Genomic DNA, 23,428 nt, shown 5'->3' on the forward strand with positions numbered 1-23,428 from the left:
TTTGCATTTTTTACATGTTCTCTCTGGGTTGGGCAGGCACCAACAGGAGTAAGCTTAGGGATTGCTGTAAGCTTCTCAGAGCAGCGTCCTGATCACCCATCCTCAAAACATGTTCTCACATTAGGGCCAGGGCACTTAGTCATCCAATGCTCTGGGGTTGGGCCAAACTCTGGTCTTAAAAGTAGTCCTTTTATTCCGTTGCCAGGATAGGGCTATCAGTCAAAGCAGATGTGCATAAACAAGAAACTTAACTTCCATTGTGGAAAAATGTTAAGTATAAACAGGCAAAAGAGCTGATTGTTTGGAAGGTGCCTGAGTGCCCTCTTTCCCTATCAGCAGAAACCTTCTGGGTTTGTGGCTGAAAAAAGATTCTGTGTTGTCAAATTAAACTTCAGTTTCATTTCTTTGCTACTCATCTCCAGAAAGGAAGTGCAGGCAAGAAGGCACCGTGACCATTCAGCAGTTCTCTCTGCAGTGCTGGGGGGGAGGAAAGAGAAATGAAATACCCTTTAAAAAGTCTTTCACCAAGTCCCCTGCTGTGGATTAAGTACACTTTATAGGGCACGCTCACTGCTAACAGCTTATTTTTAGGTTTTGGTGACAGTGAATGGTTCTTGAACACTAACCAATATGTATAAATAAATAGAAGATGAATCAGATGAAGGTCTTGATGATCTCCTTACTTACTTGGTTGCATTACCTGGAGAGTGAGCACAGTTCTCCAGCAAACAGCAGATTTCATTTTAATTCAGTTTTAACTTAAGACTGTATTTGTGGCTTTGGAAGGATGGGAAATGGAGACAATGAAGTGTAATCAGGCCTATGAATGCACACACTGACCTTTACAAAGCAAAAGCTGGGAACTGTATGTGGCTAGAAAGCTTCTTTCTGCAAATACATTCAGTGCATTTGAACGAGGGCAGTGCAGCAGTCATCATCTGCAGGAGCCTTAGCAGTACTCAATGCCTGGCTTGAGGTCCAGGCTACAACTGTTCTGCCAGGCTGCTGCTGTGCAGTATTTTTCCAAGATCTCTGGCGAGAGCCTGATACCTACTGTTACAGTCTGATGTTTTTGTGCCACCATCTGGTCAGAAGTCTTTTGCCTTCATTTGCTCATTATGAGCTCTTTCACCTGAGAAGGAGTTGGTGTGCCTGACAGCTCGTCTCAAAGCAGATAGAACAAATATTTTCCTTGGGCCTGACCTGCTTCCTCCCATTGCAAAGCTGATTTAAAAGCCAGCTGGGCTTACACGGGGATGCAGGACTTTGTGTCTTTCTGAGCCTCCCTAAAAGGCTTCCAAGTGTCCTGCTGAGGTCGCAGCCAGGTAGGTACCTATTTGGCCTTGAAGAAAGAGATGCTTCCTCCTAGGGGAAGAAATTGGAGGCAGCTCTTAGTCCGCTGTCTAGACAGGGGCAGTTCCAGGAGTCTGAGCAGTGCAGGAGCTTTCCTTGGGGGCTGCTGTGTGCAAACCAATCCTCCCCTGTCCTGGCAGCAGGCAGGGATTGCTCACTCTCTGGCTCTGATTTGCTCCTGCTGTGGCTGCCCGAGTTGTTAGAGGCACACAGGGGCTCTGGGACGGGACTGCAGCCAGCTCTGACCAGGAGATGGTGCTGAAAGGCAGCTGCCAGGCAGGCAGGGTGCCTGGAACCCCCTCTGGTACTGGGATGGCACACGTGGCTCCCAAAGGGCACTGGGTGATCGGTGGGGTTGGGGCAGACCTGCAGTAACAGTGCTCCCTGCACATGGCAGTGACTTCCCAGGGCAGCTCTGTGCAGGTTCTGCCAGTGTCACAAACAAGCTCTCAGCAGAGGCTTTGGGGGATTTAAATGAGCACAATCACTGCTGTACATCCTGAGGTTCAACTCAGTTTACACAGTGTTGCCTGAGGCCCTTTTAGACCTCAGTAGGATGTACATCCTGAGGTTAGGCATGCTAGATCTGATTTCCAAAAAGGTGGCAGGGATTAATTTTATGTTGTGGTGTGGATTTTTTTTTTTTCCTCTAGCCGTGTCCTAATAGGGCCAGTAGTTAAATAGTCAATGACGATGCAAATTCCAATAGCAACAGCAAGTCTGAGTTGGGCTGAACAGGAATAATGTGCTCAGCTCTTTTCCCACTCCCCGGGCTGTCTGCAGACCTTGCACAGTAAATGAGTTGGTCAGTGCTAGAAAGCTGTCAGCAGCTTTAAATACTAGAAAATAAAGGGCTTTGGAGATCTGTCTTTTGGGCTTTGTGGGTTTATTTTTAGAGGGGTTATGTTTTGGATAATAGTCCACTGCAGTGCAAAGGTGTTGGCTCTGCCAATGCCTTGCTTAAACCATGGCATGAAGAGGCCTTGCAGGCATAAATAGCACTGCTTTGCTTATGCTGTTTTTCATTAGGCCACTGTTGCACGAGGAAAGAGCAGAGGAAGTGGAGCTGAGGAAGAGGAGCACCCTTACGAGCTGTTGCTTACAGCAGAAACTAAAAAGCCAGTGGCAGTGGATAGAAGAACAAAAGGTAAGTGACCATCCCAAAGTGCACTGAGCAAAAACGGAGGGCAGAGTACTTGGAACAATTAAAAGCTGTGGAGTGGGGCTCTGGTTTCTGTATTGCAATTGTTTTGTTTCCTGGTGATCTTCCCTTTTATAATGGAGAGATCTAAATGTTCCTGTACAAAATGTACACAGAGGAAGAGCAAATCCACTGTTCTTGACAGCTGAGAGTTTGCAGGGACCTACGGTGGTAACTTAGAACATAAATGAATGCTGTGCACTGTCAGGGCAGAGTTGGAAGGCTGTGCAGTGTTGTTGTGAGTGAGATGAAGCAATGCAAGCACTGAATGAGCTGTGCTCTCCATCCAGCTGAGCTTGGAGACCTGCTGGTGTTGCATGTTTGTATCAGCAGATGATCAGCCTGCCTGTCCTGGTAATAAAAACAACACTCTGCTGTGTATTAAAGCTAAACGGAGATGTAAACTAACAAAGGATGAAACTAAACACGTACAGAGCAAGCTCTTCTCTGGATCTGGCTGCAGATCCCCTATGTGACCAGGTTAGGTACTGAACTTGGCCCTCGTCTTGAGGGACTTCTGTGCTTTGCAGGGATTTGAGAACACCTTGGCTGTCGCTGGGCTTTTTGGCTCCCCTTCAACAACAACAACAAAAGATTTGTTTGAAGCAGAAATATCCCTTGCTTTATTCAAAACTTCTGAGCAGGAATTTGGAAGGATTTAGTTTGGACTCTAAACCCAGAACCCATCTCATTTTGAGGATCACGCAGAGTCGGTGTGGTGCCTCTGACCTCCCTGTAAGAGCTGCAGCATTCTCAGTTCTGCTTTCCCTTGCAGCATGATAGTGTGCCTTCCTTGAGTCCTGCTGCACTCTTGGCTTGTATGGGGTGGCACAAGAGGTCATTGTTTTCCCACCAGTGTCTGCCAAAGCCGCTTGCTGCCCAAGGCAAAGTTCAGATGCTTTTCAGGTTGGCACTCTGCGGTCTCAGCTAGGGAATAGTCCCTGGGCAACAGCCATTGAACCAGAATCTTTCAGGAGATCTTTCCAGTGTGCAGCTACTGCTGATTATTCAAGCGTGAGCTGCCTCTTCTCCGTTCTGTGGCTACCAGATGCAGCTTAATGTGAGCAGAGCTTCATTGTAACTGTGTTTGTGACTAACCTAAAGCCCTTTCCACTGTTGTGGTGGGGGGAATCCAAGGAACGCAGGAGAGCTTTCTCTTTTTCTAGGACTTGTTCACTTCCTTAAATACAAGGAGAGCTATAACCAGTGTGAGAGGAAGGAGCCTTTGATCTGATGCAGGTGAGGAGCTGCTCCAAGGGGGCCCCTCCAATCTATTTCTCACCTTGTGTACTTCTGAGGCTCAGCAGGGGCATTTCCCATTGCTCCCCATGTGGAGCTGAATGTAGAGATGATTGTGACCCCCTCATGTCTGTTTCCAGAGGTTAGCAGCTGTTTTCCAAAGCAACTCAGAGCTCCCTGCATCATGGCTGTACGTGTGGCAGTGTCCATGCTCTGCAGGAATTGCAGATCTTTGGCAGGACCCCATGACATCTTTCACCTACTTCAGGTTTCATGACCCCAGTAGCAAATGAAGCAGCTGTTTAGTAGTTACTCCTTTTTTTTTTTTTTCTTCCTTTTCCCCCCCACCCCCTCTTCTGTGTTGTTTCTCCCTCTCAGCAGCCACAGGTAGTTTCTTTCTGCACAGGATGTTTCCTAACTGCTCTGGAAGGGTGGATCAGCTTTGAAATCTCCTGCCTTACACAAAAGCAAATGTTCAGCTCTTGAAGTAGCTGAGGTCAGGCGCTAGGAGGACATGGGGAAGCAGATGTAGCTGAGTCTGAAACGTGAGTATGTGCTGATGTGGGGAGAGAGGACGTTTGGGAAGTAGTGGAGTCTTTTTGGCAGAAATTAAGCAAGGGCTGAGTAAGGGACTAAGGACCAAATTGAGGTGTTGGAGAATTTTTTCACCTCTGGATCAGAGGGGTCCTGGAGCATCAAAGGCAGCAGCTCAGCTCCAGGACAAAGAGCAGACTGAGGCATGGCTTGGAATTGCTGCTTGGCCCTCGATCTGAGAGGCTGTGCTTCTAGACGTTGCTTGGTGACTTCTGGAGGAGCCTTTGGTCAGAAGAGAAGGACTCTGATGTGCTGTTAGAAGGGCTCTTCAGGGCAGCTGCCAGGCAGAGTGGCAAGCACGCTGTATTTAATGGTGTCTTTCATATGTGATAGCTGCCTTTGTTCCCCTTGCTGCAAGTTGTCTTGTGTCCAGTGACCAGATGAATGTGGCATTATCTGCCCTGCTCTGGTTGCCTTTTGTGTATGTTGCAGCAGTTTGCTGTCACATGCTGGAGCATTAGGAAAAGTTGGCTTATTGTTTCGGGCAGAGTATCAGAAGTGGTTTGAGCCAAATGCTTTCCCATCTCCTTTGGTAAGGAAACTACGTGCAGTCTCACGCATGAAGTCAGGGCTGTCAGACCTTGTAACAGGACTTGAAAATAAGCCAAGAGTGGTGAACTGTGCATGGAATGATTGGGAGGAGACTGTACAACTCCTGCTGCGTTTAGGGAGAGACTGATGGAGGGTGAATGCAGAAAACACCTCTGAGTGTGGATGTCTGTCCTGCTTCTGAGGAGGGCCATCCGCCAGCGCTGTCAGCAGCCTCAGGTAGGACTGACTCGGGTCTTAATGGTGGTTATCAACAATTGGTGCTTGTTGAGGTTTTGCTGGCGTGCTGCCATAGCAAGCCCAGCTTGAGGTCCTCAGCTCACCCTTATCCCTGCTGGAGCTTTCCTCAGTGGTTGTGCTGGTTCAGCCAGAAGTATTGCTGTTCTTTAAACCAGATACCTGAACTGCCCCAATCACAAAAGGACAAAATGTGCTTCAGAGGGATTTTTACTGTGGGGTGGGCATCCCTATAGGGAATGTATGGGCACACAGGGCTGTTACAAACCAGGGTTGGAAGGAATGGAAGCTTCCTGGTTTGCTGTGAGATGAAGGGTAACGTAGGACCAAAGCCTGAGCGCTCTCCTTTGGTTTTGTCATCACTGCAGGACAGATCTTTTCTCCATGTCTTTGATCCAAGCCTGCATTTCTGTTGTCACAATGTATTGAGAAGCTTCCATGCAGGGTAACACAAGGACAATGTTCCTTCCCTTCACTTTCTTGAAGGGCAGTGGGGGAGGGAGTACACATGACCACAAGTTTTGGTAGCTTTTGGAGGATAAATTTTGTCTCAAACGACTAAGGTGATGAAGATATATTTCTGAATTTCACATGCAGTACCACACTGTGTAAATGAACCTTTGTGTTTCTATTTTACTGCAGTTGAAGGTTATTTTTGCACCTCTGAAGTAGTACTCTAAAGGCCAGCTTCCCCCTCTGCTGCAGCCTTTTATGCCACAGGAGCTGGATTTGCATGCTCACCACCTGACAAATTACATGATGTAGCACAGGGAGCCTTTTGTAGGTGAAGATTAGAGACTGGAATATGTCCTTGCTAAATTCTAAGGTTGGGAAGCTTGAGCAGAGAGCGGCTGCAATAACAGCTTGATTCTCCTAATCCAGGGGCATGAAACAAACCCTCCTGATGATATATAGGGAAACAAACTTGCTGGAGGCAATGTGGCTGCAGCTGGGTGTTAGGAGTTTGGGGAAGTGCTTCATATCTGGGATCATCAAGCTGCTGGCAGGGGAGCATGTAATTGAATCCTTCCTGGGAAGCAGACAGTCTGTGCCTGGAAATGCACTCCAGTGCCCACTTGCAGTAGGAGCAAACCCTTCTGGGGGTGAATCCTGCAGCAGGAGTTGGCTGAAGAACTTGGTCAGCTGTGCTTGGGTGTGAAACCAGCCAAGGGACTTGAGCACAAATCCGTATTTAAAGATGACTCCCTTTTTATGAGTGAAAAGGTGCAACTGGATGGGGATGCTTTCAAAGGTAGATAATAAATACCTAAATCCCATGGAGTACCACAGATGGATGGACCTGCACTCTCTCTGCTTTCCTAGCCCTTAGATATTATTTTCTCCTTGCCCTGTTTCAGTGTGTACTTTAAAAGGGAATACTGCTCATCTTTTTGCCATGATCACATTGACTGAATTGCATAAGTGGTCACTGGCCAGCATTGGCTCTGGCCTCTCTTCTCACCCTGGGGCACCTTGAGTTGAAACCCCACAAAGTAAAGGCTGGGCAAAACCCCCTGTGCACCTCAATGGTAAAAAGGAGTGAGTCACTCCTCCCATCCTACATGTGTTCTTCTGCCTGCAGCTTTTGGGGCAGCATGCCTTACAGGCTCTGAGATGTCTCTTTCAAGACGTTCCTCATCTTCTGTGCAAGTGCTGTTCCCTTTGCTGCATCCCTTCCTTCCCTGGCAGCTCTCTTGTACTTCAGAGTCTGTCTCCATCGTCTGGAGGATGAATGGGCGGCTGTGATTTCTGTGCAACAGGAGCCCCTTTGTGAGCTCTGGAGCACTTTGTTCTGGCTGCACCCAGCACGTGGCACAAACTTCTCCAAGCTGCCTCACTGCATTCAGCAGGAATGGCAGTGGAGGTTAAGCTGGGACACGGAAGAGGTGAGGTGAAGAGGGAGGGCTGTTAAATTGGTAAAGGATCCAATTCCTTCCAATCCATTTCAGGGTAATGCACCCATGTCCAGTCCCTCTTTCAGGATCTGTAACTTTCTTACACCAGCCTCTGCTATATATACAGCATCTATTCTGAGCTTTCTCTCCAGCATTACAACCTCAGATCTTTGTACACACCAACTGAACACAGCCTGACCTTCACTTCTTCCCAGCGCTCCCAGCCCACGCTGGGCACAGTGCAGGTGAGGCTTTGCAGTGACGCCTGCCCTCGGTGGCTGCAGCCACAGAACACGTGGGATATGTACCCATGCAAGATGATCAACAACTACTTCATTGTCCTGGAATCCCAAACTCATAGGATCCGGAACAAAATAAGCCCCAGCATCACTTGACACCGCCGAGCAGCGAGGTCTGCCAGCGTCCTGCCCTGGCTGTTAACCTCTGCTCAGGCTTTTGCTGTTCCTGACTCAGCTGCCAACCCAGCAAGCTGCTTTCTGCATTTCTGTGGAGTAAACAGATGCCTGTGAGGGACTGGCTGGCGCTCACAGGGCGTGTGAGACCCCGGGATCTGCATGGCGTGCGAGGATGAATGGCTGATTCAGGCCCTTCCTGCCTCATTTCTGGTGTGGGGATGCACCACAAAACCAGATGTGCTTGGAAATGACCTGGTCAAGCTTAGTGCAAAAAGGATGCTGGGGGGAAGGAGCTTAATTTCACTATTGTTGCTAATAGCTGTTTCTTGTTAAAGATAAGCAAAATTGATTGGTTCATTTTGCCTTGCTCAGTGAGATGAGCGTTCCTTTGCCAGCTCCTGAGAGCAGCAGACCAAGGAGTTTCCTCTTCATGTCCAGCTATCCTCCTTATATTTCAGAGCCACGTTATGGAGGTGCTTTGTTTTACTGCTCTGCTGCAGTGTGCTTTTAGTTGTTCTTCAACCCAAGTGTTTGTGGCAGTAAATAGAAGTGGTTAAAATCTGCAGGGCACCACAAACAGGTGGTGGGGATCCCAGGACCGTGCGAGCTGCATTTCTTTGCTTTTCTTACCTTTGCTTTTGCAGCTCAGACGCACGTGTATAACCTAGCTGAGGTGAGGATGTGTTGGTGCACACACCTGGCAATTGGGGCTGGTCAATTATTGATGATTTACCTGATATTGGGGATGTTAGCACAGCAGTAACCAAGTAACAGCGCCGCATTTCTGGGACAGCCACTCGTGCACACAGCTTTCTGCATTAGCATTCAGTGCTCAGCGCTTAGCTTGCAGCAGAAAGCCTTTTTGATGGAGCTTTTTATTGCATAAACTGTTTATTTCTCTCCCCTGAGTAAGGAGGAGAGGTTAAACTCGGAAACCACGAGGGAGGAAGGCATTGTTTTTTTTGGGGAGCAGCTTTTGGAACTTGCAGGTTGATTGCAGTCCAGAAGTTTTTCCCACCCTGCAGCTCGTGCCAAGAGCAGGGAACACTGCTCTAAATAACACTTTGGCCTTTATGGAAATGTATCAGATGTTCCAGGAGCTCCGTCTCTGCTTCTCCTACCTCGCTTGCTCTCTCCGCAGGATATAGTTAGCACTTGTCTTAGCCTTATATAGCAAGGCCTGATAGTTAGTGTTAACAGGAATAAAACAACACGGAGAGCTGCCAGATTGCATAAATCAGGCCAGTGTTTGGAATTTCATAAATGCCACGACTTTGGGTACAAGTTGAGTACGCGGAACAATACGGAACTGTTCTCTCTTTATCTCTCCCTCCCTCGCTGAGGGAGGGCAGAGGGAGAGCTGGAATTTCGCAGCTTCTTCCATCTTTTAAACTTTTTTTTTTCTTCCTTTGCTTTCATCCCTCTGAAGACCACAGGAGGAGCAGCGGTGGCCGCAGCCAGGACTCTGCAGACATCCAGGACATCCAGGTTCCGGAGCAGTTCTCGGGGTTGCTTCACGGTTCTTCCCCCATCTGTGAAATAAGCGAGGACCCTTTCAGGCTCGTTCCCTCCACGGAGAAAGGAGGCGTGGAAGCAGCGAGCCACCCACCTGCTATGCAGCTGGGGGATGCTGATTTACCTGCCTCTGCATCAGCACCGACCGGCTCTCCAGAACAAAACCAGAAAGCAATCTACGCAACCGTCCAACACACTCACGTCAACCGGGCGGATCCTGAAACTGTAGGCACGCCCCACGTGCTCCAGCACCCCGGCGGTGCCGAGGACGAGGGGGACAGAGGTGGTGCTGTGGGCAGAGCCCACCCGGGGAGCAAACCCAAAGCCGAGCTCAAGCTCAGCCGCAGCTTGTCCAAATCAGACTCCGACCTCCTGACCTGCTCCCCAACAGAGGACGATGCCATGGGGAGCCGGAGCGAATCGCTCTCCAACTGCAGCACTGGGAAGAAGAGGTTGGAGAAGTCGCCGTCCTTTGCTTCGGAGTGGGATGAGGTAAGTTTCAGTTTGCTGGAGTGCTGTTGTGCCAGGGGTGAAACTGTGCAGCGTGAGCTCCTCTCTGCTGCGTTGGCCTTCAGAGGGGCTCGTGGGTGGTTTGTGTTATTTCCACTAATTCGCATCTCAGCCAGAAGGAGATGCTGAGCTATAAGTGGTTAAACCTCTCTATTGGCATTTAACACCTTAGTTGGAGTGGGGAGAAGCAGAACTGCAAGGAGTTGGGGGCTTTTCAAAGGTTTTGTTGTTTTAAGTTACTTACATGCAGGGAAGCCAGATAAGTTTAGCACCCCCAAAATGAGGGAGTATTGATAACAGCGATCCTCGTGGATTCATGCTGACTCCCTGTTCCCAATTCTTTCCCTTTAGACCCCCAGAATTCAGAGCAGAGGTTTTGTGCCTGGGTCCCTGCTGCTGGGGGTGAGCTGTGTCCTGGGTTCACAGGGCTGGAGAGCAGAGAGTAATTGAGCTGTTTTATGTATGTAATAGCTGCTACTTCACGTGGTTATCTTGGAGGCTTGTTAGAAGGCACTTTATTGTAGTCCGGGAGGCCTATGGATAGTTAAATATTTCATGCTCAGAAAGTTGGCCCTGGTGAACCACTCGGGCGAGATTAAGTGTCCCTCTGAAATCCAGCACCGCAGCATTACTGAAACATTCTTTGGAGATGATTCTGTGCTGGTGGAGCGGCGGCGCTGCAGAAGAGATAAGCTCACATGAACCACTCTTTGTACACTGAAGGGAAATAGATGGCCCCAGCGTGTGCTGGGGGTCAGGGCTGTGTGTGCCGGGCTCGTGGCAGAGGAGAAGGGCTGCCCCATGGGATGGCTGTGCCTCCTGCCCGCCCCTCGCGTGCTTCAGCTGCCTCTCTGACCCCAACCCAGGGATAAAATCACACTTGGTGGAAGGTGGAATGATAAAAGTAAAGTGGGAATGGTTCCTCAGCACGAGCTCATCCTTTAGTCCGCATGCTGATACGTCTCCAAATATTTTCCTCTGCAGGTATTTTGGTTGCGGAGGCTTTGCTGGTAATTAGCTGGGTTAGTTGCAGTGCAGCTGCTAGCGAAAGGTTTTCTAACAGAAGGCACATCCGAAAGGAGCAGAGAGCTTTCCCTGTGCTTTTCATGCCTCACCAAATTGTTTACAGCAAATGTTGAAAGGGAAAGGAGCCTCTGGCTTTGCAGTGCTGCACAGCTTTACTGGTAGCAGAGGTCAGAGCTCAGCGTGCCTGCGCTTCCGCTGCTTGGAGAAGGGAGCCTGCAAATCTGCTTCCCTGCTTGTAAACAGAAAGCGTGGCTCCCAGCCCGTGCTGCCCAATGAGCCACAGGAGGGAAATCTGCTTTTCCTCCGCGCCGTGTTTAGGTGAGGAAATTTAGAAGGAATGTGAAAAATTCCCATCTGTCTGCAGTGGAGCGGGTCAAATGTGGAAATATTTGTACGATCAAAACCCGATGGTTTTACATGTTTTCCCACTTTCTGAAGTAATTTGAACACCTCGTGGAGTTGCTTTGTAGCAACACCCTGTGGCTAGATTTGCCTTGGGCTCTCCTACCTGTCACCTCCCCAAGTGATTCCAGACAAGTCTCCCTCCTCTCTGCCTCAGTTTCCCCATCTGTGAGATGTGAAGAATGTCGTGGTTCCCACTGGAAAATGCTTTGCAAAGCTAAACATAATGAGACAAGCCAGCAGCTGGTGATTGATTGCCTTTAGCTTGCTTTGCTCCTTAAGACTCCATACAGAATTGTGCAGGTCCCTCCCTGCCTCCGGGTGCACGTGCAGCTCTTGCAGTCTGTGATGCTGTCAGCAGGAGAGGCGCACTTTGTGAAGCAGAGCAGTTTTTGTATAGCATGAAATGGAGCTGCTGCTGGTTGGTGATTCATACGGCCAGTCCACTTCTTGCTATAGAATATCATAAGGCTCCTATGGCTGGTGGTGAGAAATGCTGGGCTTGCACCTGCAGGGAACTGTTTGGGTGGTTTTGTTTTTTGCAGTGATTTGTATGTGTGGAAGGAGGCTGATCTGGCCGCTCATAATGACGACAATAAGATTTAAACGTAAGCAGAAGTGATGTTGCTGGAGGTTTAATTAGTCCCCTGAATGGAGGTAATGCAGCTGCCCCGAGTCAAACGTGACTCTCAGCCTCGGAATTTCCCCAGCTGACAAAACCTCACTGAGCCACTCTGCCTCTGTGCTGGGGGGAACAATGGCAGATTTATAGGCGTTATTCTGTTCCTTTTAATAGCCTTTATGCATGCAGCCGAGGAGGAAAGTGATCCATGTGCAGCTGCAAGGAGCACGGAGGGGCTTTGCCCACAGCCAGCAGTAGGTGTGTCTGCTTGGGGGCGAGGGGAGGGACCCGGTTGTGTCTGTGCACGGATGGATCTGTAAGCAGAGCTGGCGTTGCTCTGGGCCATGGGTGAGTGTGCACGAGGAGATCTGCTGCTCGGACAGAAGGGTCATGGCCCTGCAGCCGTCCGCTGCCAATGCCCTTTGTTGGAAGTGGGAGGTGGTGTAGCTTTGCCAGAAGGGTGGGCTGGGGAAGGAGTGATTCACTTGGCAGCATTCAGCCCCGCTCCCTGTTGAGCAGCTCCAAGGGCCTGGCCCAGCTGCAGAGGAGCACGCACCACGGCCCCCAGATGCTGTAAGCAAGCAGAGAGATCAGCAAAGCAAACAGTGATGTATTGCCCAGGGAGCAGAGGAGGATTGAAGGAGGTGAGGACCACAATTTGCTCCTTCTGCTGCCTGCGAAGTGAGGGCAGGGAGAGGAGCCATGTGTGCAGCAGAGCACTGCCCTGCAGAACTCGGCAGAGGGCTGAAGTGATGAATTTGTTTGGTGTAAGTGGCTCATGAATATTGAGCAGCCGTGAGATGAGCACGCAGCCGGCATCACTCACTATGAATTTTGCATAGGAGAATAAACTGTTTGTGTTCCTGAAGGAGTGTGGCTCAGCCCTGCTGCCAGCCTGCTCTGTGCATCCATCCGGGTCCGTTTGCAGGTGCTGCTGCAGGTGAGCACACCTGGCAGGGCTCGGGCCCAGATGGGCTGAGCTGCTTTTCTCCTGAGCATCACGAGCCTCCCTGGATGAAAGGCAGCGTGTGAACCTCTGTTAGCAGTTTAATGAAGTCTGGGGGATGCACGACAGCCGTGCTTTGTTCCGGGCCCATATGATCTGATGGCTTTTGACCACGTTGAGGTTGTTGAACGATTCCTTTTCTCCTCCTGCAGTTCTGGATCCTCCTATTCCTCGAGCAGCTGAGCTTGGCTGTGCTGCAGGAGGGAGCCCAGCCCTACAGCTCATCAGCGAACTGCTCTGCTCCTTGGGGAAGCAGCTCCTGACAGTGAGAGCAATTAGTGCTGCTACAGCAGCCCCAGGGGGCAGCAATGGCTGGAGAGGAGCTGGGCTGTGCTCCCCACCCCCTGCTGTGCTGTCAGCTTCCTAAAAGCAATATTTCAGGTATTTGGGAGATGTGTCCCACGCAGCCTTGCTTTTTGCAGGACAAGTGACAGCCACTGAACACAGCAGCTAAATTGGGCTTTGTTTGTCCAGGAGATCAGCTGAGCTGACCTGTGTGATGCACAGACTGCTGTGAGGTTGGAAGTGGATGGAACTGGAGATATTGGTGAGACAAATGGTTTGGGAAGCCTTTTTGGGGGGCAGGGCGCAGGGTGTGCTGCTGAGGAGCTGCAGACCTGGATCCCCATCAGCCACACGTGGCCTCTTCCAGCTCTGTGCCATCAGATGAGCAGCTCCACTGCTGAATTTGCAATGAATGGCTCAGAGGGTTCCAGCATCAGCTTCACAAAGTGAGGTGGCTGCTGTGTCTGCAGCTCTTCCAGGAGGAGATTAAGCCTGCTTCAGAAGAAACTGGGGGAGCTGAATAAAACATGCTTTTTTTTTTTTTTAAGCTTTTTTTAGAGAAAGGAAACGCACAGTCCACCACTTTGATGCCTTCCTTCCCCCACCCAAGTGAATTAGCTGATGAATTAATGAATAATTTGTGTCTAATTACGGCACTGGACAGCCATCTTCATCTCCTGCAAGCGATTGCAGCCTGTGCTGTATGTTCCATAGGAGTGAGCTGCACATCCCCATTGCTTTCTGCCATGGGTTTTGAAGAGCTGGGGAGCACGATGGTAGAGGTTGTGCTGAAGTGGCTTGAAGTGCTTGAGCTCCATTCACCTTGTCAGGGCTGCTTGGCTGCTTAAGCACTCTGTGGAATTACTGCCTTAATTACACTCTTAGAGTTGAGGATTAGGAGGTTTTGCATCGAGATGTGAAACTTTGAGGAAAGCTCTCAATGCCAAACCCACCGCTGCCTTAAAATACACTCAGAAGTTGAAATTCAGAGCTGCACACTGATGTTGAAAGGAAATGCAAATCTTCCCCTTTGCTATTCAGGGGGAGAGCTGCTATTTTGTGCCTGGTGAAACTGCATCCTGTAGGAGCTCAGGGTTCCTTGTTCTGACAAGCTCTCAGCTCACCTGCTGGGCAGCAGCTCCTGCATGGCCAACGCTGTGGATCAGATACTGAGGTTTCAGGTGACTTCTGCAGTTGGGAAATCCATATGTTAAGCCTGTCCTTGCCCCCCACCCCACCTGCAGCTTGCAAGCTGTCCTGCAGCATCTGAGGATGGTACTGGCTCTTTCCATCCTTGCTTGTCAGCCTGTGCTGCCTAAAAACTTGATGTATTCTGTGGATTCTGGTGTTTGAACCTGAGCTCTTGCCCTGGCTTTGGGCTGTGGCAGTGGGCTGTTCCCAGCCCCAGGGCTCTTGTTGTGCCCCTCAGCCCCCATCCCCTGCCTCCAGCTGGCTCTGTGCTCCTAAGGGCTCCTTCCAGGTTTCCCTTTGCTCCTTTGTAATGTTTTGTGGTACTTTGGTTATGGGAAAACAAGTGATATGCTCAGTGTTTTCATCCTGACTTCTGCTGTTCTAAACAAATGTGTCCTTCAGGATCTCAGTTGTCTTAATTAACGGGCTGATTATTCTATTGTCTCCAGATCCCAACGTTTCCTCTCTTTTTTCCTGTGGTAAAGTCAGGAATTCTTATTGTCCTCTGTGCTGGACATTTCCCTTTGCCCCCACTGGCAAGATTTCTTCCACCCTCACGTTACCTTTATGAACACTTGTGTTTTCCCAATTCGGGTTTGCTGTAAACCAGGAGAGAACGAAGCATTCTGAGCCAAACAGGGCCTTACACAGCAGCCTTGTTGGTTGCAGTTCTGCTCTGAAAGGCAAATGTAAAGCCCAAGCATTCCTTATTCAGTCTTTCTTTATATTCTCTTCCACTTTATGGAGCATCTTAGAGCACTTCAGAAGTTCTTCTTAGAACAGTGTGTGTGTATGTAGTCCCTCTGAAGCCTCCAAAGCAGCCCACCTGTGCTGCAGGAACTTAACACACTGCCTTTGGCCACGAAACACAGCTGTGGGGATCTGAATTGCTTCAATATTCTTCAGGAGTCTTTGCCTTTCCTACGGTGAGTTCACAATAAGCAGCATGCAGCCATCCCACCTCCCTGAGCACATGTTGTCTCATTGGCATCCATCATCTTTCTTGGCGTGGTGACATCCAGCTTTGCTGTGCACTTAAATAAGAGATACTTGGGAGGCTCTGAAACTGCTGGTCTGTGACACATTGGTTGTGAAATATAAATGCACGGTCTGAATTCTTTGATTTCTAAGTCTGGTGTTTGGACAAAAATATAGGTGTGAAGCAGCAGTCTCTGATCCAGGCTCAAAGGAGTTTCCCAGAGAGCTGGAAAACGTGTGCATTTATTGCTGAGCAGCACTTGCAGCACATCCTGCAGTGCACAGCAAACTCAGTGAACCCTTTCTGGCATTTGCAGTGAGGAATTGTCCCAGAGCCTTCTCCTAGAGAAGCCCTGCAGGACTGTGAGGTCCCTTCCGACCCAACCATTCTGTGCTTCTGACTGCACATCCCAGCTGGGTCTGAGCAGCCTTGCCTCCACGTGCAGGGATGAAACAGCAGTTAATAATATCAGTCATGTATTAACCAAAGACTTTTCTGGGGGGAAGTGCCTTGATCATCTGTTCTTTGCATCAGCAGGAGAAAAGTTGAGCAGGCAGGACCTAATTGCTCGTTAAGGCAGCACCTGTTGGATTGTCTCCCAGATGAATGTCTGCACGCAGATCTCCCTGCTGCCTGCAAGTGCCCTCATTTTGAGCCTGCAGTGCGTTGGCTTTGCAAAACACCTCCTGCCTTTCCCTGGGGTTTGGCTCCTGTGTTGTTATCTGTGCTGTTGTTGCAGTTACTGCCATGATGCTGAAGGCTTTGGGCTGTGTTGCTTCGCTTTGCTGGGCTGCAGGCTGCGAGATGTGGCTGATGAATGGGAAGCAGCACATCAGATGCAATGGACTTCATCTCATGTTGCTGCTGGGGAAGCTCTGTGGGGGCTTTTCACCATGTGTCTGCTCAGCTTGATATAAGCAGCAGGAGGAGCTGGGCTGGAGTGATGACTGCCTTACCAGAAGCCTGGGAAATGGGAAAGTATCAGCTGAGAGATGCTGTAGCCGTGCACTGGGCTTGAGGTTGGTGGTGGCAGTTAACAGGCATTCATTTTGAGGTGCTCATAAAGGCTGCATTCGGCCCTTGGTGGCCCTGCCCTGCTCAGGGTGCAGCTGCTGCTCCATGCTGAGCTCCCCATCCACCCGCACTGCTTGCAGCATCTCAAGAGATGATTTCATAAGTCAGCAATTAAAAAAAATAAATAAATAAATTCCTTAATCCTGATGAAACTGCTTTTCCTCCCAGCAACCCCCAAATAGCCAGCTCTTGTTTACCAGCAAATCCATGCAACAGTTGGTGGTGCTGAGCAGGAAGCATTCTGCCACTGCCTGCCCCGTGCATAGTGTTGTCCACTGACCCCAATGCATCCTTATTAGTTTGCTTTTTATTTCTTACAGCAGCTCTGTCAGGCTGTAACGAGGTTTGTTGCTTTGCAATTACAGGTGTTCTTGTTGTACTCAAAGGGTTTTTTTTTAAGCTGGAGAAGCAGCCTGTTCCATTTCCTTCCCATTTTAAACTTAGTGTGCCCTGTCTCTCCGTTGTAGGAGCTTAGAAATAATGAAGCCTTAACCCCTGACACTTGGTTGGAACTGCCAGAATTTTTAATACTGATAACCCTTAAACCCAACCTGGAGGAGCTTTGGGAATAAAATATGCTTGTGGAGCTGCTGTCTCATCTGCTGAGGTTTAACCCTGGGCAAGTTTGTACCGTAGGTTACGAACTCCTTAATAATAAGGATTTATAATGGGAATCCTGATATATTCTTAATTATTCCTCTGCTGCGGGGTGTCATTATGGTGCATCTTACCGAAGATAGCAGCCGTTTGTTTCTGTGCATCTTTATTTCATTACAGGCTTTGATCTGAATCACTCTATTGCTCCGTATTTGTGTTCCTTTGCTGTATGCTGTGTTTATCTCCTCCTGCCCAGGGATGCTGCAGAACGGTGGTTTGAAGCTGCCAAATGGGGAAGGAGCCTCAGGGGGAAGCAGAAGGTCCTAAAAAGCTTAACATGAGCCAGCAGTGTGCCCTTGCAGCTCCGAAAGCAAATGAGATCCTGGGCTCCATCAGAAGAGGGGTGGCCAGCAGGGACAGGGAGGTGACTGTCCCTCTCTGCTCTGCTCTTGTGAGGCCCCATCTGCAGCACTGCATCCAGGTCTGGAGCCCCCAGTACAAGAAAGACACAGAGCTGTTGGAGAGGGTCCAGAGGAGAGGCACAAAGATGATCAGGGGGCTGCAAAGACAGGCTGAGGGAGCTGGGCTTGTTCAGCCTGGAGAAAAGAAGGCTGCGGGGTGAATCATTGCAGCCTTCAGTACCTAAAGGGAGCCTACAGACAGGAGGGGAGTCCACTCTTTGAAAGGGTAGATAACAGCAGGACAAGAGAAATGGTTTGAAGTTGAGGGAGGGAAGATTTCAGTTGGATGTGAGGGGGAAGTTCTTTGCTATGAGAGTGGTGAGGTGCTGGAACAGCTGCCCAGAGAGGCTGTGGATGCCCCGTCCATCCCTGGAGGTGTTCAAGGCCAGGCTGGATGGGGTCCTGGGCTGGTATTAAATAGGGAATTTGGTGGCCCTGCCTGTGGCAGGGGGTTGGAGCTTCGTGATCCTTGAGGTCCCTTCTGACCCGGGCCATTCTGTGATTCTGTGAGCCCATGTGGGGTTTTTCCTTTTTATATGCAGAGCTCAGAAAGAGATGGGCAACAGTGTGCAGCACCAGAAAGTGCATCATGGGGGGAGCTGAGCCTGGGGGGCAGCAGCAGAGCTTGGAAGAGACCCCTGCTGTGCTGTGTGTACTGCAGTGATGGCACTGACAGTGCCCCATGGTAGCAGGGCAGCAAAGCTCCATTGCATCTTGTTCTGCTTATATGTAATTGAGAACAAATCTGAAGTTGTTATGGGGATTTAGAGGGGAGGCACTTGGTTGGAGTTGCTTGGTGCCTGGTGTTAGCTCAGAATGCTGTGTTTTTTTTCCAGGGTAAAAGCATCAGAAGTGCTTTCCTTTGTGCACTGAGGCGTGCGTGGATTGTGATGGTGATGTTTAGTGTGCAAAAATGGGCACTACTGGGGGCATACGTTCCCTCTTGGAGCTGTTGTGGGCTCGTGGTGTGGCTGTGGGGCTCTGGTGGGGGCAGAGCAGTTCAGGCTTTGCCCATTCTCTAGGAGGGTGTGGGAGGGAAGCTCTGCTCAGAGCCCATCTGGGGGAGCAGAGCTGTGGAGCTCTCTGCAGAAGCTGCTTTCCCAGATGCTGACGTGCCCATCTGTGTTACTTCTCATCCCAGGACAACCTTGCTGTGTCCTTGGGAATCACTGATGCTGCGCGCGGAGACCAAGCACGAAACTTGTGCTTTTATATCGCTGGTAAACGTAAGGGCTTTTCTGCTGTGGGTTTGTTTTTACATACCCCCCTTGCAGGAAGCTCCTGTAGCATACAGATGCCCCCAAAGCAGGGTGAGAGCCACACTAAGGGAGCACTGCTCAGTGTTGTGCTTTCTGAATGGAGCTCCCTTTCCCTGCATGCAAATGAACGGCTGCAGGCTGCTGCTACTGCATGAAGCCCTGCTTTATTTTGGTGACAAAAGCCCCCTGGCACTTATTAACCACCCTCTGTCTCTCTCAATGGATTTGTTGGCTCCAAACTTCAGTGGAGGGGACAAAAAGACAGGCAAATATAGACCCCCACCGTGGACCCCATGCTTCCACCCATCAGGACAGCGGGCAGAGCCCCATAGCATCAGTGCTGGGTGCATGGCATTGTTTTTGCCCTCTGTGCTGAGTAGCACCCTCTGCAGAATGCTGTGCAATGGGGATGTTATGGGGCAGCACTTTGTCTCCTGCTCACATCCTGACCATTGCATCCTTCTGCCTGGAGTGCTGTGGGGCGAGGAGGTATTTGCAGGGTCTGGGGTTGCAGGAGGACCAGCTCCAGCATCCAGCTTGGCTTCTATGGGTCTTCTACAAACAAATGCCTCTTTCCCCCATTAATGAGAACTCAGCTGCTCGGGGTGGTTTGTTTTAAGACAGGGCTCTGTTTTGGAGTCAGTTGCAGTTGCTATGTTTTTGTGGCTGCTTGCCTGCCTGCATGGAAGCACTCACCACTTCCCAGCCCAAGGGTGATGCTGAGCCGCACCCAGCTCCTTTCTGAGGTTATTTTTGTTTTTCAGCAAGCCTTAAGCAAATGTGCAAATCTGTCAGTGCTCACAACCCCTCTGCAGCATTGCACCTCTTGTTTTTTGGGTTTGCTGAAGGACTATCTCCCTTCCTTTCTACCAAAGCGTTTTAGCTTGGCAATTGCTTTGTCTCCATTCCTTGTAGGGTTTTTGCTTATGGCTCATGGGCCAAAGGAACTTCATAGCACAGATCTTGCTGCACTCTCCAGATTAGGAATAACGTGTATGGTTGTATAAATCCCACAAAGGGATCTCGTGGTTTTATTTCTGTGGATGCAAAAGGAGGAAAAGAAAAACACACAACCTGTTTGGAGATGGATGCATGGTGTTTCAGTGGAAAAAAACAGGTTAAGCCAAAACAAATTGGAACTGAGTGTTCAGGGTAAAACCAAGACTGAACTGCAGCACTATATTTAAACACGGTATTTTTCTATTTAAATAATTAACCACTGGGAAAGAGCAGCCTAAAAAAGCATTAGTGTGTGCTGTTTTCAAGGTATCCTCTCTTCCATCCCCATCTCAGTGCCACGGTGTGCAGCGGAGGACCAGGTGTGGAGGACAGGGATGTGCCCCTCTCCTGCTTTTGTATCTTTGCAGCTTATTCTTAGCACCGAGATGCAGGTGGTCAGCCAGGAGCTGGGTTCTGGGCTGGCGTTGGGCTTCATGGCACAAAGGGAGGGGGAAGCAGGTTTGCTTTGTGAGTTGCAGCACTTCTGGCTGTCGCATCGCCCAGGCTGCCTCTGGATGGACCCAGCCTTTAGCAAAGGGTGATCCCGAAAGGTAATCCTCTGCCACGTGATTCTTCCCCTGCCATTCAGCTTTACAGAGCACCAGGCAATCCCCTGCTTTTGAGGAAACGTTGGTGGGCGTTTTAGTGCTGCAGGAGCACCTGCAAGTCTTCAGCATGGAGCTGTCAGAGCTGGGCTGTGCCTGGGAAGCACTGACCCCCCCGCAAGGAGAGCAGTCACTGCACCAGGGGAGCTTGGCCTGGCACCCACAGTTAAGCTGTGCTTTGGATCCAGCTATGGAAACAACCACAAGAAAGGAAGGAAGCAGATCTGTCACGGTGTCAGCCTGTGGTGAGGGCAATGCTTCCAGCATCTGCTGCAGCCTGGGCTCAGCTCAGGGCTAAAGCAGGCAGTACCAAAGCCCTCAGTCTTATTTGGAGATGAGGTTTATTCTGCACCATCCCTGTATTTTCCTCCAGTATTTCATGGCCTTTATGTGCTGGTGGTACATAAGGGCACTGTGAAATTTCAAGGCTTTGCTGGGGAGCTGCTTGAAGGGGCAAAAACAATTAGAGCAGGTGGTTCTGGCTGCATAACATGCATTGAGACCCTCAGGTTGGCTATCTCAGTAACATTCCCTCACAAACAGATGCAGGAATCAATGCTTTTCAGTTACTTGATGTCATCTGCAGGCTCAAGCAATAGCTGCTGCATCCCTCACGCATCCTTTGAGCTTCATCCCAAATAATGAGAACTGGAAAAGCTCTTCAGAGCTGAGCTCGTGGAGAGGAGCAGAGCTGATGGAGCAGAGGTGAATGGCTCCTTCAGTGGAGGAGTTAGCAGCCATGGTTGTAGTGAAAGAAAAACTCAGCAAAATCCAGTTATTTCCTCTTAAGCAGTTCCAGTTTTGCTGACCCCACACTTGGAGTTGCTGCGAATTTGCTGATTTATGGAAGGGCCTTAAGTTGAGCTGAGAAACGAGAGAATTATTTTTTCCTGCAGTTCTCAAAGCTGCATTTCTGGGACTTCCTTATTTTATTCAGCCACAGTGACCGTAAGTAGCCAGGTGTGATGGGATGATGGCATTTGTATCTGAAGGAAGGGTTGGTGAGGTGAGCAGTGCAAACCGAATGGCCCTGCACACATTTCATGTTATGCTTGTCACTTAAGTGCCACCTTTGTCTGCTTGGAACTGGGATATTTTTGCTGCTTCCATGACCTCATTCTTTCTTACTGCATCCTTTGAGCTCCAAATCCCGTTTCTTGTACAAGCAGCTTGTGATTTCTGATGAAAGTTCTGAATGATTTGTCTCGTGGAAGCGAAAGCCATCACATTCCAGGCAATCACATCCATTCTCCATCAGGAATCAGGGCTCTGACCGCTCACCCTGCTGCTCCATCAGTGACCATTTGGCAGTGTGTGCTGGACCAGAAGGGCAAGACTGGAGGTGCAGGTTGGCAGGAGCCTCTGCAGATGGGCTGTGTGCTGTTTGCCCAGCCTAACAGAGTCCAGCCCTGGGCTTGCACTGCTGCTACTGGTGGCACCTGGGGAGCAGAGGGTCCAGGATAACTCAGCCTCCATCCCCAAACCTGTCCTCAAAAAGACCAGAAAGAAAAAATTGTATAAGAGCTGAGGTTCATTTTGTTGCCCTCTGTGTCAGACTGTGCATCAGCTTTGTGTTCAGCAGCAAGCCTTGCAGGAGTGCTGTGCTGGGAGGTTTCTGTTTGGGAATGTCTCTCTGGGGGCTCTTTGTGTTTTTATTTTCTGCCTGGTTATGGATTGGAGACAGAGGTAAGCGAGCAGACCTGAGCCTCTCTGGGGTCCCATTGCTCTCTGAAAAATAGTAGGCTTTAATTGGTCCGTGCTTTCAACTATTAAAAATTCAGAATTGACGTACTGAGCTGCGATTTATCAGATCTTCCATCTTAGCAGCATTAACCTGGTGGTTGTCACTGCCAGTTTCCCACTGTCAACTTTTGCACAACCTTAACTTTGTTTCCTTTGTCTTTTGCAGAAGCGTTCATTTCTGTCCAATTCTAAAATACCATTGCAGGCGTTGGTTTGTGCCATCTCTTAATTGCACGTGCTTTGCTTCCATCCCTTGGTTTGCACAGAGATGGATGGCATTGTCTCTTGCTCCCTCTCCTGGGCAGCTGAGGCATTTGCCCCCCACGTCGCTTTTGCAAGCTTGATCTCTTGTCAAACTCATTCTAGGCGAGGGAGGCTGTGCCCTCCTGCAGGGAGAGCTGAGGGCTTTGGGGATCCCGTTCTCCTCCTGAGGTTTATGCTGCAGAGGGATGGGTTTCTTGCAGCTGATGGTTTTCAGGAATGTGCAGGGTGCAGAAGGGAAGGCTCTGTAGCATCACAGCTTCTCTGCATCCCTTCTGAGTCACCCACCCATGAGAAGGGCTGTCCAGGCAGGGCACTGTGCTCAGAGGTACCTTAATGGCCTTCCCTGGATCCCTCTGGCTGCCCTGTGGTAGGCAAAACCCTGGGACTGCCTTTCCACTCTGTCAGTAACACAGCACGTGCTTCTTGTTTTATTTCCAGATTGAGAAAATCATGAGCTCCATTGGCGAAGGCATCGACTTCTCCCAGGAGCAGCAGAGGATCTCAGGTACCCAACTCGTGTGTGTGTGTGTCTTTGTGTTTTTGCCCAGAGCAAAGCCATCTTCTGGCTGCTGTGACTCAACCTTGGCTCCAAGGGGGATGGCTCCAGCACAGCTGAGCACAGCTCCCCTTCCCTTCCCATCAGAGGCTGGTGAGGCACTGGAACAGGTTGCCCAAGGAGGCTGTGGATGCCCCATCCCTGCAGGCATTCAAGGCCAGGCTGGATGTGGCTCTGGGCAGCCTGGGCTGCTGGTTGGTGACCCTGCACATAGCAGGGGTTGGAACTGGATGAGCATTGTGGTCCTTTTCAACCCAGGCCATTATAGGATTCTATGATTCCCTTTTGTTGGCGGCTTCCAAGAGCTGGAGCAGCTCCTTGCAGTCCTTCCCTGCAGGTGGGAAGGGCTGGGTGCTGTCAGCTGCCTGGGACATGTTCTGTGCTATTCTGTGAGTTTGCAGCAATGAAGTCAGCTCCAGGGTGTGTGGCTCATTGCCTCCCCGCTCCCTCAACCTGATCACATCCCCACTGGTGTTTGCTTGATATGTAGGAGGGAAATCAGATCTTCTGCACGTACCAAAGGATTCATTTTGCAGCTGAGAGGTGTTGTAAGGGCTCCAGCCTGCACCCAGGGGAGAAAAAGCTCTACTGATGGCCAAACTCCTCCAGTTACTGTTGTTCTCAGCAGAGCTGCTAGGTTGGACCAGTTGCTTCCAGCTCTCTCCTGCCTCTCCACATGTGTTTGTCTTGAGTTTCTGCTCTTCTCTGGTGGATAACAACAGAACTTTCTTTAAGCAGTTGCTCTGTAACGGAGCTGCTGCATGTTTGCATGTTGGCTGCTCTCACCACCCCACGACAAGCTCGCTTTTGTTTCACATGCATAATGCAGCAGCAAGATGCTCATTTTTGT

The 23,428-nt window shown here is 49.9% G+C and overlaps 1 protein-coding gene across 11 annotated transcripts in view; it reads left to right on the forward strand.

Moving 5' to 3' along the window:
• Nucleotides 1-23,428, forward strand: part of ANKS1A (ankyrin repeat and sterile alpha motif domain containing 1A) — an 85,926-nt gene that overhangs the window by 34,331 nt on the left and 28,167 nt on the right. For 10 of the 11 annotated variants that reach the window (XM_031605740.2, XM_090124549.1, XM_031605741.2 and 7 more), the window contains 3 exons: nt 2,383-2,500; nt 8,914-9,491; nt 22,461-22,527. In XM_031605740.2, the coding sequence (XP_031461600.2) occupies nt 2,383-2,500; nt 8,914-9,491; nt 22,461-22,527 (763 nt within the window). Of the gene's footprint in view, nt 1-2,382; nt 2,501-3,581; nt 5,156-8,913; nt 9,492-22,460; nt 22,528-23,428 lie in introns of those variants that run through there. The other variant, XM_090124554.1, reaches the window with a different exon arrangement.

Source organism: Phasianus colchicus, chromosome 25 (assembly GCF_987193195.1).
Source record: "Phasianus colchicus chromosome 25, bPhaCol1.hap1.1, whole genome shotgun sequence".
NCBI lineage: Eukaryota > Metazoa > Chordata > Aves > Galliformes > Phasianidae > Phasianus > Phasianus colchicus.